Source organism: Numenius arquata, chromosome 6, assembly GCF_964106895.1.
Source record: "Numenius arquata chromosome 6, bNumArq3.hap1.1, whole genome shotgun sequence".
Classification (NCBI taxonomy): Eukaryota; Metazoa; Chordata; class Aves; order Charadriiformes; family Scolopacidae; genus Numenius; species Numenius arquata.
Genome location: NC_133581.1, coordinates 50,938,260 through 50,954,038, shown reverse-complemented (window position 1 = coordinate 50,954,038; position 15,779 = coordinate 50,938,260). Strand labels below are relative to the sequence as shown.

Sequence of the window (15,779 nt, the reverse complement as noted above, 5' to 3'; positions counted from 1 at the left end):
ATACAGATGTACAACATAAGAAACAGATTATACTCGCAACATTATATTTATTGTTCTGTATTCTCTTTTCTTGGTCAGGGAATGAGATTTTGAAAAAATAAACATTGGGGAAAACCAGTGAATTTGTTTGGCTAGCAAGTTCTATTTAAATAAGTTGGTAAGAAAACAGCTCATGTTCAAAACCAGACACCCTCTAATCTAGAGGATACAACATCATTTCCTTGTTTTAAAACATCAATATTTCATTATTTACTCTCAAAAGAGTGCCTGTTAGCACACAGAATTTGGTTATTTGAACATAGTTCTAGATCATGACAAATAGGCTACCAAATGGACTTTTATGCAAAAGATTCATTCTATGTTCGACCATGAGGTGGCTGGACTTCTCAGCAACTTCTCTTTCATGGAATCACAGAATAGCTCAGACTGGAGTGAGATCATCTAATCCAGCCTCCTACTCAAAGTCCAGTCAGATGTGAGATCAGAACAAGTAATCCAGGGCTTAAACCAGTTTGGACTTCAAAGCACCCAAGAATAGAACCTTTCCACACAAGAAGCGTGCCTGGTAACCAGTGAAATAACAAAGGTATCTTAATCATAGAACCATAGAACCATTTAGGCTGGAAAATACCTTTAAGATCATCAAGACCAATCATTAACCTAGCACTGCCAAAACCACCACCAATGTCCCTAAGCACTACATCTTCCCGTCTTAAATACCTCCAGGGATGGCAATTCAACCACTTCCCTGGGCAGCCTGTTCCAATACTTATTAACCCTTTCAGTGTAAAAATTTTTCCTTAATATCCAAACTAAACTTGCCCTGGCGCAACTTGAGGCCGTTTCCTCTTGTCTATCGCTTGTTACTTGGTAGAAGAGACCGGACCAACCCCCACCTCACTACAACCTCCTTTCAGGTAGTTGTGGAAAGCAATAAGGTCTCCCCTCAGCCTCTTCTTCTCCAGACTAAACAACCCCAGCTCCCTCAGCCGTTCCTTCTAAGACTTGTTCTCCAGACCCCTCACCAGCTTCGTTGCCCTTCACTGGACACACTCTTGTAGTGAGGGGCCCAAAACTGAACACAGTATTTGAGGTGCAGCCTCACCAGTGCTGAGTACAGGGGGACAATCGCTTCCCTAGTCCTACTCACCACACTATTTCTGACACAAGCCAGAATGCTATTGACCTCCTTGGCCACCTATCCTTGAAAGGGACTTCCAAAATGTCTTCTTCCAATGAAACCTTATGCAGAAGTAAACAAAAATTGCCTTACGCTTAACACCAGGTTTTTGTCATCGTAAGTCTTACCTGTTTGTAGTTCTTCAGCATCAAAGACATCCTCCTTGAAGAAAGCTCTAAAAGACAAAGGACTTGCACTGCAGTCTTCTGAAAGTTTCTCAACAGCTTGTCTAAACATAGCAACTAAGTCATGAAGAGGTCCATCTAAATCAAGGTGAGAAGCGGATGGTGAAATCAAGCTCAGACGTACAGAGATTGATGCACAAGACGCAGAACTCGACTCCACAGATTCACACTCAATTTGGAAGCCCTCTGACAACATCTTCATCGCAAAATGTTTTCTTTGGAGTGGATCATCGACTACTGCAACAACATGCCATTCAATGGCAGCATCTCTGGGTAGGTGAGATATTACAGCCACAGCAAGCAACCCACAAACTGCAGTTACATCATGATACGTCTCTGAATCTTCAACCTAAAAGATAAACAAAGTGTTGTGCATATGACAGAGCTGACAGAAATTAATGTTGCTCAGATTCAGCTGATATATTCAAAAAGTATGCGCAGTACAGTTATTTCATGGAGACTGTTTTTCCCTTAAACTTTCCCTCTTATTGAGAAGTCATCTTGAGCAATTACAAATTTGTCTGACAGTTAATATCTGCTCATTTTTGCAATCTTGAAGTACTACTATGCCAGTACCATTTCAAAAAAATGCTGATCATAATGTATTTTTCACTCATTTTGCAATAAAAAAAAAGTATTTTTGCATACAGTAACTTCTGTCCATTCCAATGGTCTTTGAAGAATACAAATCAGAGGAACTACCAAAACTACAGAAATGGGTTAGTAAAGCACATAAGATTTATTTTTAATGTTGGAGTAAGCTTACTCCTTCCCTCCCCAATGGCACAGGTGAGAAAACTCATGGATCAAGATAAAGATGGTTTAATAAATGAAGGAAAAAGGAAGAAAGGATAAAAACAAAACCAGCAAAGGCCATTAGTCAACACCTCCCCACCAGCAGATTGGTACCCAGCTCGGCTGCGAGCAACAGCTCTCCTCCCACAGACCCCTCCCCTTAGTTTTTATGGCTGAATATGATGTTATATGGTATGCAATATCCCTTTGGTCAGTTGGAGTCAGCTGTCCCAGCTGTGTCCCCTCCCAACTTCTTGTGCACACCCTGGCTACTCACTGGCAGGGTGGTGTGACAAACAGAGAAGGCCCTGACGCTGTGTAAGCGCTGCTCAGCAATAGCTAAAACGCTGGTGCATTATCAACACTGTTTTGGTCACAAATCCAAACCATAGCACCATACAGGTTGCTATGAAGAAAGTTAACTCCATCCCAGCCAAAACTAGAACACTGATATTAGTCTGCTACCTTATACATAAATGCATATACTTACACTCCTATTATGTATAGAGCAAGGTCTATTAATGGAAAGCAACCCCATTTTATGATATACATACTCTCAAAAAGTATGATTTTACATTAACTTATCAGTTCCCTGAACATGCTTTCTTTTGAACAACTGTTCAAATAGTTGAACAGTTGAAATGCTTACTCTGGCCAGCATGTGGCCAGAATATTGGTAATTTTTTTCTTACTTTTATATCTATTTATATCTATCTATCTATCTATCTATCTATCTATCTATCCATCCATCCATCCATCCATCTATATCTGGTTTTTTTCTTCCTCTTTTTTCCTCCATTTTTATGGACAGACAATATATTAAGCATTTTTAATACTAGTGACTTACACCATCTTCTTTGTGTACACAGATAATGACTTTTTTAAATACCAATTTGCTTACACTGCAGTATATACTGGTAATATTGTCCATTGCCTGACCTCTGAAAGGAAAAATAAAAACAAGGCAAAGCTGTCATTTTGCCTGAAGTCGATAAGGCCATATAACTCACAGTACCTTCAATTCACAGGCTTAATTTTCATCCACTCACTCTCAACTTTGAGAGGAAGAAATAATGACAGGTTACAGGCACTTTATTTCAAAATTCACTCACACAGTTATTGACAAGCATTTTGCACAGAATATCTCTGATGCTTGACCCTCGTGAGCTGTTTACATGAAAAATGCACTTACTTCTATATTAACGATAGTGGAGTCTAATTCTATACCAAACATGTAGCAATTGCTTTAGCATTTCTGTTTGTGATATGGGAACAAAAATAGGGATAATTTGTCTCAAATTGCAGTCACTTCAGGCATAATAAAATCTCGCTGACTACTGTTTGCTTTCAGTACTTTCATTAGGCTGGCCGGGGCTGTTATTAAGGTACCAACACATAAATGTTATATTAGCACTTAACAGGAGGAGCACAGTATTCTCCTCTAGGAGATGAATTCTAACCTTGTCAATATAATTCTGCTCTGAGTGCTGTAAAACAGTTTGAAAAGATGAAATACTGGAGCTTTCCACTGAGGAAAAAAACCGTCATGCTCATTCAGGCTTAAAGGCCACTTTGCTGGCCCAAGGTGCTGAGGTACCGTTTAGAAAAAAAAGTCTAAAGAAGCTCTCTCAGGTCACATCAAGCACTGAGACAAACTTTTCTACTTCCCTGTACTTGTCGTAGGTTGTTAAATCAATTACTCACTATTTCTGCTTGCCTTCAGCTGCCATTTAGAATATGAAGAACTACATGAAAATTAAGGCCAGGAGAAAGTACATTTCCAAATTTAACAAATGAGAATCATTCTGAGTGAAAGACTGTTCACGGTGTACCTGTACAGCACCATAGCGCTCATAACCTTTAACTTCAGGGTTTGCACAAAGCACAAGCGATGGAGCTACTGGGGACTAATAATCTTTCATCAGCTGCTCCAGAATCTTACAGAAATACTTCTAACAATGACCTCTACAGACTTATTTTCAAGAAATCACTGACATTTGCGTTGTACGTGGATGCTGCATTTATGCGTTACCTTTCAGAAATTTACAACTGGCTTTAACAGCTGAATACCTTCATGATAGCCTGTCTAGTAAACGAGGATTAATATATAAGGTCTGCTAAGAAATTCTATTCATATGATGCTGGAACAATATAAGTAATTATTAAGAGTGAAAATGAAGTATTTTATGACTAAGTTGCTCTTTACAATTAATTCTTCTCTCTCATTAATGAAATCCAGCACTTTTGGAAGACAGCTGTGGTACTACTAAGAAAAATATGTTTTTAGGGTTCTTGCCCGAGGATACTGTTGTAGACTGTTTTAGAAAGGAGCACAGGTTTTGGCCTACTCTTTCTATGTCTTCACAGGCTTGGGAAAAAAAGAAAACAAAAACAAAAACAAAGAAAAAAAGAGGTAGAAGAGCAAGTAGTTCAGCTTGTAATTCTTCAAAAAAAAAAAGTGACAAATAATTTTTGGAAACCTTTGTAAAATTTTCATTATTGAGAGATGAAAAAACACTGTTGGGCCAAACACTGTTGAAAGCAGTGATTTCTTAAAGTATGTTTGACCTGAGTTTTACAAATCTTTGCAAATTTCCTTAGGCTGTAGGTGTGGCTGTCATCTAAAGGTATTTGCCCTTAAACACTTATTTCCCAGCCATCAGTATTCAAACAGTTTTCAGTTCATGGGAGAGGGTCTGCCTCTCAAAGATGCCCATTTCCAGTCATTTGCTTTTCCACAGGATTTAGTCCTTTCTAAGAACAAATACTGTGACGTAACTTGGCATCAGGAAAAGTCTGGATGCCACAGGAGAAAATGAAAACACTGTAAAGGTTCATTGTCTGACTGCTGAAATAATATGGAGACCGATGCTAATTCTGTGCTATGCTTTCACATGATCTGATTTGAAGAGGGCTGGAGAAGGAAGGCAGGTGACACCCATTTGCTGGGCAGGAGACAGCCTCCGACTCTGTAAAAATGTCCTCTTTGAGGAATGGATGCAAACTGGATCATCTCAGAGGCCACAGTATGAGAGGATTCTGATCCTGTCATACTACGAAATGGTAGATCCCAAAACTTTGGACAAAGATTTGGTATAACAAGTGATTTAGCTTTTACTGAATCTTATCTCAGTGTCCTCAAAACATGATTCACAGTATCGTCCCTGTGCCAACAGGATCATCTGCTACTCAATTTATCAAAGGTGGGAAAGATGGAGTCCCATCTTTGGGGAGAAAGTTTGGAAAAGGAAGCCCAAAAGTAGATTTTTCTAAAGATATGCATTGTATCTATATAATGCCCTATCCAGAGGACTATGAACACTCTTATTTTTTAACACTTTGCTTTGAAAAAAACCACAACCCAACAAAGGATTTTTCCCACTGTGAAGAAAATACTGATATTATTCTGGTGATACAATGCACATTTTAATAACTCAGGGGGAAAACATGAAGTACAGAGGAGATTTTAGGAGGACTGTGAATGTGACTCTGTTCTTTACCTGGTATTTTATAATACCAAATAGGCTGATGCCATATACTATGAACACTGAGGAGAAGCTAAGTAACATCCTGGAAAGTCTTCATGGACTGGTCCATGAACATCACAGCAGCTGACAGCAGCCAAAAAAGCAAGTAAAACATTAATTCTTATGAAAGGGATAGAGAACAAAGTAATATTATGCCACTGTAGAAATTCACGGTTCACCTGCACCTTGAGTAAGATATACAACTCTAGATCTCTCATCTGAAAAAATAATGTATTAGACCCAGAATGTGTTCAGAGGAGGACAACAAGGATGATCAAAAGCTCTGGAGGGTCTGACTGGAAATGTTCTCCAACCTTCTTAAGGAGAACACGACAGAGGTTTACAAAATCATACCTGACATAAGAAGGGTGGATAGGGATAAGAATTGATTTTGCACGGTTTTCTTTCTGTACAAGAACTACGGATCATCAAATGACATTAGTAAGAGCATAGTTTCAAAAAGAACGATGGTGGGTGACACCTGGAATTCCTTGATGGGGAACACTGTGGTTGCAAGAACTTTACAGGGATTCAAGGGGAGCCTGAACAACTACTCAGAACACAGATTCTGTGGGGATTATAAAAGAGACATATTAAAATTCTTAGTTAATTCTTAATTTATACAATAGTTAATAATTCATATAAAAAGTAATGTTTTATAACTATTAAAGTTAATTTAATTAATTTAAATATGAATTAAAATAGTTTGAGGTTGGGAGAATATTAGAGTGCATATATGCTTTTCCTAATTTTACTGTTCACATTTGCTTAGGGTCACTGTGTGGAGTCAGAATACTAAGGCCAGTCCACACGATTATGACTATTCTTATGTTCTTACATAAGATTTTATGCTTATGCTGATACCAGTGGTGTGTTTGGTGGAGAAAAACAACTGGGCTTTCTTGACTGGACTGGCTGAATTTTCACAAATAGTCCCTTCCAACAACTAGTCCTTTCCAATAGTTCTGCAATTCTAAAGGAATTTTATGTTTCCCTGCAATATTCCAGACTGATTTTATAGATGAATGGTGAACACAGAGTCAAGCAGCAGAATGCAGATAACAGCTCTGAAGTGCTTCTTCAGCTGGTTGAGCAGTCTCGGTATCAGAATATTGGGCTCCAGGAAGTGGGAGTTTGATGTGGTTACTCTTGGCCTTTTTCTAGGAGGAAAAAAAAAAAAAAGGTTCCTCTTCTTTCAGAGGGGGTCACAGGGCTTGGCTGAAAACTTATTGAAAGCCACAGCACTACAGTTATCAAATGACATGCAGTTCAGTAAGGTATCTAATAACCAGAAATGAGAATGGGAGCTCTCCCTATACTTTATATTCATGCCTAGGTTGAAGCTGAAAAGGTAGCTTGGTAGAAACATTCCTCAGCTAACACTTTTATGAACATGTTTAATGCAGAAATACAAGCCCTTTCATATCACAAGAAGGAAGGTTAACAGCAGAGGTTGTCAATTGGTTTTTAAACTTATAATTAACCTGTATCTCTACATTAAAGTAAAATGGTTATCTGAACTGCTGTGTGCATAATACTTTCCGGAGCAGACACAAGAAGTTCACAATGGATCATGATATTACCAAGTCCTTGCATTTTGTACGACTTAGTTCTTCATAAAGATTCATTTGATTTTCATTGTGCATATTCAGGAAAGTGACAGAATGCTCTTACACTAATGAATGCCTAATGCATTCACAATGCCACCACAAAACAAACCAGAACCCCATGCAATGAGCATAGTTAAATGAAAAATCCTGGGCTGTAAGGGTTGTAAACCAACTTACACACAGTGTGGTTTTAAGAGTGCTAACCTTAAAAAAGAATTTCTTCAACTAATAGTGTATTTTTTCATTAAAAAAAAAAAACAAACCAAAAGCAGACCTATTAAGATTCCAGTGAAAACACAGGAATAATGAGTACAGGACAAACCTATGCTCAATCCACTGTATAAGCATTTAACTACTTTACTTAAATTAATTGAAAAAGGTACACATTTGAGCTCCTAACATTTATTATATAAATTTGTTTATTTTGAATATCTTCCATTTGTTCCAAAAGAGAAATATTCTTTTTGTTGTGTGAGTAAGGACTAAGGTCTACCTACTTCACAGCTGAATATGGAATCAGGCTGTAAGAGACAGAGATGAATGCGTAATTGCTATCTCTACAAAGAACTGACTTGGAGAACAAAAAGAAAGCTACTGTGATGTTACTTTTAGAAGTTGACTTTATGAAAACCTTCTATGGTATGCATTATTACACCATTATAGCAGCAAGATTAATGTGCCTTTAAATAATACATTTAAAATTTCTTTTACACTGCCTGCATTAAACAGAGTGCATCAAACTCCTGAGATCCAGTTTAAGCTTTGCTAGAGAGTCTCTCACAACAATAGGTTTATGACTTTAAAAAGTAAAGATTCCACTAGGAAAACTGCATAAAAATAAAAATGTCAGTTCCTGAAGAAAGTAGGATAGAAGCAATCCTTTTCAACATTCTAGTTTGTCTAATAAATAGGCCACATGCATTCCTGGTATAACACGTCAGAATTCAAAGAATGAATATCACAGTGTTTTATAACAATAAAATTGTTAAGAATATTTTTGCAAAGCTTACAAAAATAAGAAGTCTGTCATTTAGTATTCCTTCCTGAAATAAAACATTATTTGCTGCATGCCAAAAATACATTAACACAAGATTGGCAGACTAAAAATGAGGTCTTGTAAACCTGAATGTTTATCATGGAATAAATATCATTAATATAAAAAGAAACAAGTTCTTCAGAAATTTTAGTCCTCTCTACTCCACAGCCTGTTGGACAGAGCCGATGGCAGCTCAGTTACCACTGTCTCATGTACAAACCATTTTGTACAATGTCAACTGGAAAACTGAGCCTGTACTTACCAGGGGAAATCTAGAAAAAACAAGGTGGTTCTTTATTTTTTGTGTCAGCATCTGATAGCTGATGATCTGATAATTTCCTTTTTTTGCAGTCTTTATCTACGTTTAAAAAACAGAAAACCAAAAAAAGGGAAGGCAGATACAGGGGAACAAATATGGGTACAGAAATTTAGAGGCAGTGCTATTTCTAAGGGTACTTTTAATCAAATTTTTGTTAATTCAAGTGCTTTACAAATTAATGTAATCTCTCAATATAATGATTATATTTCCATATGCTGGCATTCGGAAATAAAATCCAAATTAATTCATAATAATTGTGAAGAATTCTTCATGCAGGTATGGTAGTGATGCAAAATTATTAGATATGAAATGGTCAGCAATTAACATGCCAAGCACAACAGCTTAACTTTTCCCAGAGAGGCATTTTGCAGGTGACTAAAATGAGCATACCTCAATTTATATTAGTGAGAGTATAGTAAACTTGAAATCTCTACAATATATTGCTGGCTATCATTAGCATTTGTCAAGGCAATGGGCTAAAATTTTATGGTAGTCAACCAAGTATGTCAGAAGAAACTACCACAAAAATTAACTAATATCACTCTTAGGGCCCAAATCCCACAATAAATCTAGCGTATATTTGATTTTATAAGTTGAGACAAGTTTTTGGTGCATAAAGGATATGTTTAAGTCTTTGCAGAATCAAAACTTTCATGACGGATGGTCTCTGAGTAGTACTACTTACTGTAAATATACGTAAGCATTATATAAAAAAGATAAATAAAATATGGACACTCATGAAAATAGAAAGAGTTTGTTAGAAAATCAGATCAATAACTCCACATGATCTATAGCTTATATCACTCAAACAAAATAATTTAGGAACTTGCTATTCTATCAAGCAGCAGTTCTGTGTGATAGGCCAAAGGGCTCAGCTGAAATTAAAGACCAAGCTTACAAGCTCTCTTTTGATTATATTTAGTACATAAGGACACCATGAACTTGTTAATTATACTTCTCTTTTCTATTGTTAGATCTCTAGTTTTTTGATCTTTTCATTTTGGAAACTGAGAAGCTGTATGACATGATCAAAATAAGAGCAATCGGTATCACGTTTCCATGAAGACATCATCAGCTTTGAACGAGCCTCTAGAACAAATAAAAAACTGAAAGCCTGAAGACTGTATACAAAGTCTGTAATAACTAGGCTAACACCTCTGCTTTCTGGATTTAGCAATCTGGAACTTTTCTTGAAAAGTAAGCTCAAATAATTATTTGTTACAATAAACTGAAAGAAATACGGAAAATGCAAACTGGCGTGCTGAAAGAAAGACACAGATTTCTGCATGCACAGTAATGGAGTATAAGCTCCTATTTAAGACTGAGACATCCATTTATCAGGTAAGTGTCACAATCGTGTTCTATCCCATTATCTAAAAGCACAGTGTCAACAGTTCCACAGACTTAGAGTTTTCAACTACCCACTGAATTTTATACATTTCAATCTCTCTTCAAAACCCATTTCATAATAGTATGTGACAATTATGCCACCATCAGAGCAAAAGAAAGATTTTAAAATGTTGGATAATCAGCTATGGGAAGCATGCGATAATATCAAATGGAAAATAAACAATACCATTTCCCCCACATTTTTAGATGGTTATAAGCCTCAGCTACAGCACTGACTATTCAGAGGTTCAAAGGACTGCAATGAATGTGTCTGGACTGAGAATGTGAGAAGCACAGGACTCCAGCATGGCATACCGCCTGAAATTCAAAATTAGACAATGAATATTATCTTTAAAAATGGATACGACTGCTTGAAGGAGAAGATTTTCCCTCTTACTGGGCCCTTAATTACACCCACTGATACATAATGAGACAGATTATGTCTAACTTTTATTTATTCTGGTTGGTAACTGAAGGTTATGGCTTCAGCAGAACATGTCAGTAAGCAAGTGCTCTGATACAATATGAACACCTGCATCTTTTTCCCTAAGTCAAAGGGGTCAGGAAGGGATTTTCACTTTTATTAAGTGCATACAAGCCTCTGGTTGTTTGGTTTATTCCACAGAAGCGGTCCCGCTACCCTGCCTACTTACCAACCTGATAAACACCTTTACTACTGCATGGAAAGCTCAGCCTCTCATTTCTCATCCTGTGGCACAAAGTATTCTAAACTCTTAAAGTCTGATATATTTTAGTCTAAGTATACTCACAGGGTTCAAAATAGGGATTTCTGGGTGAAATGTAATGGTCTGTGATATACAGGTCAGACTAAGTGATCAAATGGTGCCTTCTGGCTGTACAAGCTACTCAAGCTATGAAATCTGTTTTACCCACTACTTACACTCAGTCTTTCCACCAGCACTGCAGCGCCTCAACTCTAAAAACCCACACTGAGAAGCAACCATCTTATTCATTACGGCCTTTAATATCCCTTGCTGATAGTTTTAAATTTTTAAACAGCCTACCTGTTGTGCTCCCTTTTATGTGTTCTCATAGTTACAGATATAATTTTGGAAGCAAAATATCTAAACAGTAAGCATAATAAAAATGAAACAGGTTAAAGCTTATTAGCAGTAGGGAGCAGATGTAGCAAAATTCTGCCAGTTCCCCTACATTTCCTCCCCAGCAGGGACTTTCTGTCAAGCTGTGAGTTAGTTCTATACAATAATGCAGGCTGCTGTTACTGCAATTGTACCTCCCTATACCTCACTATTGTACTCAAAATTCACTTTGATTTTTGATTTCTTCCTTTGTAATAATAATATTTAAAGCAGTTCCTGAAGAGCTAAGTGTAAATTCAAGTACTGCATGCTAGATGCTCAAAAAGGCATGAAAACGTAAAATTGATAAGAAAATAATTACATATTGAAAAGCTGTTTTATTTTCTTTAAAAATATTAACTTTCTCTCAACAAACTAAAGGTTCCTGAGCCAAGAGATAACCAGTTAATGACTGAAGTTAAGACTCCTTGAAACACCTCTCAAATATACATCATTCAATATATCAGTTACAATGTGGAAAAAAAGATAACTATTTAAGGAACAAAGTCATAAATTGATAGCAATATAAACTGAAAGCAAATGAAGTCTGCCACATGAAACATGATCACAGACTGTCACTGAGGGTTTTATTCTTCATGTGTAGTGTCAAAAATAAGCACTTAGGAAAGAGAGTTGAACTGAATTAAAGATGTTCAAGATGGAAAGATTCCACTTGAAAATCATTTGAGAGTGTGTACCCAAATGGGACAGAAAATGAGCAAAGTTAATGGACAAAATCTACTCTGTGGGCATTAAGGATAACTGATTCTATGATTTAGAATTTAAATTTCAGATACTGATTGCAAAGATGTTTTCTTTGAAAGTCTACTTCCCTTCCGAACTTTGATCTTGAGCTCTGGAACTAATTTTCAAATCAAATGTCAGCTTTTACCTCACATATTCTAATCACAATCACTTCTTCAGCTGTACTCATACAGCACCATTAGCTACTGTCCTTAAACCTGTAATTAAATTTTGCAGTATTCAATGAAGAAAATGGTGATGCTGCTGGAGGCAGAAGAAAAACAATTTGAAAATTCTGGTGGCATCACCAAACTATATTAATTTATGAATCTATTAATTGCCAGGCTCTACCGCATTGAAGGCCTCATTGAGACAGTCAACTTTATTAGTGATATGATACATAGAATTAAAAATTATTTTGAATTTGGCTCTTTTTAAGTAAACAAAGATTTTTAGTGGAAAATACAAACATTACATTCCTTTATCTCATGTATATGAGTATTTTGGGGGTAAATGTTTGTTTTCAGCAGTCAGCTACTTTCATTTTTTAATATGGTATGACTGCAAAGCAAGATCAGTTAAACGGAATATAACAGGACTATTAGGACTGCACATGCCCTTTATTTTAAGTCAAGCCATTTGTATTGGTCAATGGTGTCCTACATGCAGTTTGGAACTTTGATTTTGCAGGACAAGTTTTCCCTCGGTTCCATGTTGCTGCAGTCAAACTCGGGTGACACAAGCAATTTCTTGCAGTCGACTGTGGTGGGTTGCCCCCAGCCGGCAGACAAGATCCCCCCCAAGTCGCTCGCTCACACCCCCTGCAGTGGGATGGGGGAGAGACTCAGGAGGGCAAAAGCGAGAAAAAATCACAGGTGGAGATAAAGATAGTTTATCAACTGAAAGAAAGAGAAAAAAATAAAGGCAATCACTCACCACCACCCACCAGCAGAGAGATGGCCAGCCAGACTCCTAGCAATAGCTACTTAAGAAAAAACTCACCCCCGGTCCAGTTTTCATTGTAAAGCATGAATTTATATGGAATATAATACCCCTTTGGTCCATTTGGGTCAGCTGTCTCAGCTGTGTCCCCTCCCAGCTTCTTGCCCAACCCCAGTCTACTTGCTGGGTGCTGTCAAAGTAGGAAAAAAAGAAAGCCTTGCTGCTGTGCAAGCACTGTTTAGCAACAGCCAACACTGGCCTGCTATCAACGTGGTGTTAGTCACAAACCCCAAACACACCATTACAGGGGCTGCTATGAAGAAAATTAACTCTATCCCAGCAAGACCCACTACATCACTCATGAGAGGAAATTCACAATAACCTAAAAATTATAAGCCAAGTTTTAGTTAAATGCGTAACTGTTCTCAGCAGTCATTGGAATAAGATGCACGGAAAACAAACTTGTTCCCCTGAAGATGAAGATACATCTCTCAGATTACTACTGAAATATATAATGGGATCTTATCTCTTATGTTCCTGAAGGCAGGTGAGTCCATGTACAGAAGATTAGAATAGAAAGTTTTCAATAAATGGCCTTTAAGTGACATGTAGAATCATAGAATGGTTTGGGTTGTCATGGACCTTAAAGTTCATCGAGTTACAGCCCCCCTGCCATGGGCAGGGACACCTCCCACTAGACCAGGTTGCTCAAAGCCCCATGAACCTGGTCTTGAACACTTCCAGGGATGGGGCATCCAGTTCTCTGGGCAACCTGTTCCAGTGTCTCATCACCCTCACAGGGAAGAAATCTACTAACATACATGCGTGTTAAAAGCTGTTATACTAAGAAAAAACAAATATGTATTCATGGATGTGTATGTAATGTATATTTATTTATATACATATATACATGTATGGGGAGGGAGAGAAAGACAAAATCTCTATACCTATACCTGTCCCCCATGTAATTCTGCAGACCATGCACAGAAAGGCTATGACAGTACATGTTACTGAAGTTATCTACAACTCCAGACACACTTTCATTTGACAAATTATGACAAAACTTTACCAAAATTACTGACTTAATCAGAAAAGATTGACAATTAGTATTTTCATCAGTTAACAGTTACATTTTTCTCTTTTAGAGTCACTTGCTTCTCCATTGAGATATATGCAGAATTAACTACTGTGTCAACTACAGGAGATGTCCACAGATGTTTCCACAAAGGTGCTTATAGGTGCATAAAGACCTGAATAATATTAACACTGAATAATGTCTAAAAGAAAATCAAAGTTAGATTTCAAGTGTTACCAGCTGTGTTCATTGTGTTACAAAATAAAGGACTGACAAAAACTATACACTTGTATCATATGAGCTGGAAGCACTTCTATTTTTCATCCATGAACCTGAATAAATACAGAGAGGAAGCTGAAAGATGCTGATCTGGCATGGGTGTTACTGGGCATTGACCAGTTAGCACTGCTCATTTTTGCTATGCAAAAATGTAAAGGGTTTTCAAAATAACGCCAGCTCACTTTCACACTGTCTTACATACTTTGAAAGTGGAGCACAAGAAAGGATAAATATTTTTTTGTTTACTTTGGCTTCTGTGAGTAAGGAAATTGAAGCTCTATTATTAATTTTGAAGCCTGTGTGATATCCTTCAGAGAAGAGGAGGAGAAAGAGGAAATGAAATTGTTTTTATGACCAGCACACAGAATCAGAGATGAGCATAATCAAGTACTGATGTTTAGTAGGATCCCTTGGATTGTAGTATACACTAGTAAAGATGTACTTTCACTGGAAGAAAGAAGATATTTTCCTGAGTTAATTTACTTTTTTTTTTCTTTAAAGTTTTTGGTGGCAGAAGATCATAACTGTATCTGAGTAGAGATAAGAGTCTTGCACAGTTTAAAAAGAAAGAGATGATATTTTGAGCTCTAATTTCGACTGGAGCTTGATGAGGGAGAAGGCCAGGTAATGGATTTTCCTAGTTAATTGTGGAGTTTCTCTTCAGTGGTAATTTGCTGAATCTATTTGTGGCGTTGCCCTCAGCCTGCAGCCAAGTACCCACGCAGCCGCTTACTTGCCCCCCAACCCTGGCAGGAAGGGAGAGACAACAGGGAGAGTGAAAATGAGGGAACTCCTGGGTCAAGATAAAGACAGTTTAATAAGTGAAGAGAATAAAACTAGTGATGCAAAGGCAATCATTCACTACCTCCCACCAGCAGACCGATGGCCAGCCAGCCTCTGGGGAATTGCCAACTCGGAAGATGAAACTCCCCAGTTTTTATTGCTTGTTGGAAGCACTGAAAGAGATCAACCTGCTACAGTTTTAGGAAGGACCAGTTGTTAATAAAACTGTCTATGCAGGTTGAGGTGGGAATCTGGCTCTTCCTTCAGCCCTGTTCAGCAGGATTAACTCATCCAAAGGAGAACAAAAAAACTTTGAAAATGATGATTTTCCTAAAATGCCTTCATTCATTGTAGGGATTTAAAGTGTCCTACACACATCAGGACTACAGTTTAATTTCCTGAGTGAAAGCAGGACCTTGATGACTTTTCAACCAAAATGTCATTCTCACCTCTATAAAGAGGCACTGACAACAGGTACCAGCCTGGGGGCTGAAATTCTGTTAATGGTTTTCACAGTCATCACACATAAGACTTTTGACCAGAGGTTCTGGCCTAAGCAAACAGTGGATGCATATATGCCCTCTTGCTTAGCACAAAAGTGACAGACTCAAAACAGAATTAATATTTTCAGCAAAGGGGATGAAGAATCACTCAAAAAAACTCTTATAAGGGAACTGCTGCAGGGGAAAATCAGTCAGCCTGGATGAACTAGGCTGTTTACCACACTGAATAACTTGACATGCATTTCTTCACTGTGTCTAACTGAAAAACAACGTTCAAATGCATGTATATATTACCTGTAAACGGCAAATAAG

General features: G+C 37.5%; 1 protein-coding gene across 3 annotated transcripts in view; it reads right to left on the bottom strand.

Annotated features, from left to right (window-relative positions):
• The window catches only part of DPH6 (diphthamine biosynthesis 6), a 201,530-nt gene that overhangs the window by 37,150 nt on the left and 148,601 nt on the right, over positions 1-15,779 (bottom strand). For all 3 annotated transcript variants that reach the window (XM_074148897.1, XM_074148896.1, XM_074148898.1), the window contains one exon: positions 1,309-1,714. In XM_074148897.1, the coding sequence (XP_074004998.1) occupies positions 1,309-1,714 (406 nt within the window). The remainder of the gene's footprint in view (positions 1-1,308; positions 1,715-15,779) is intronic.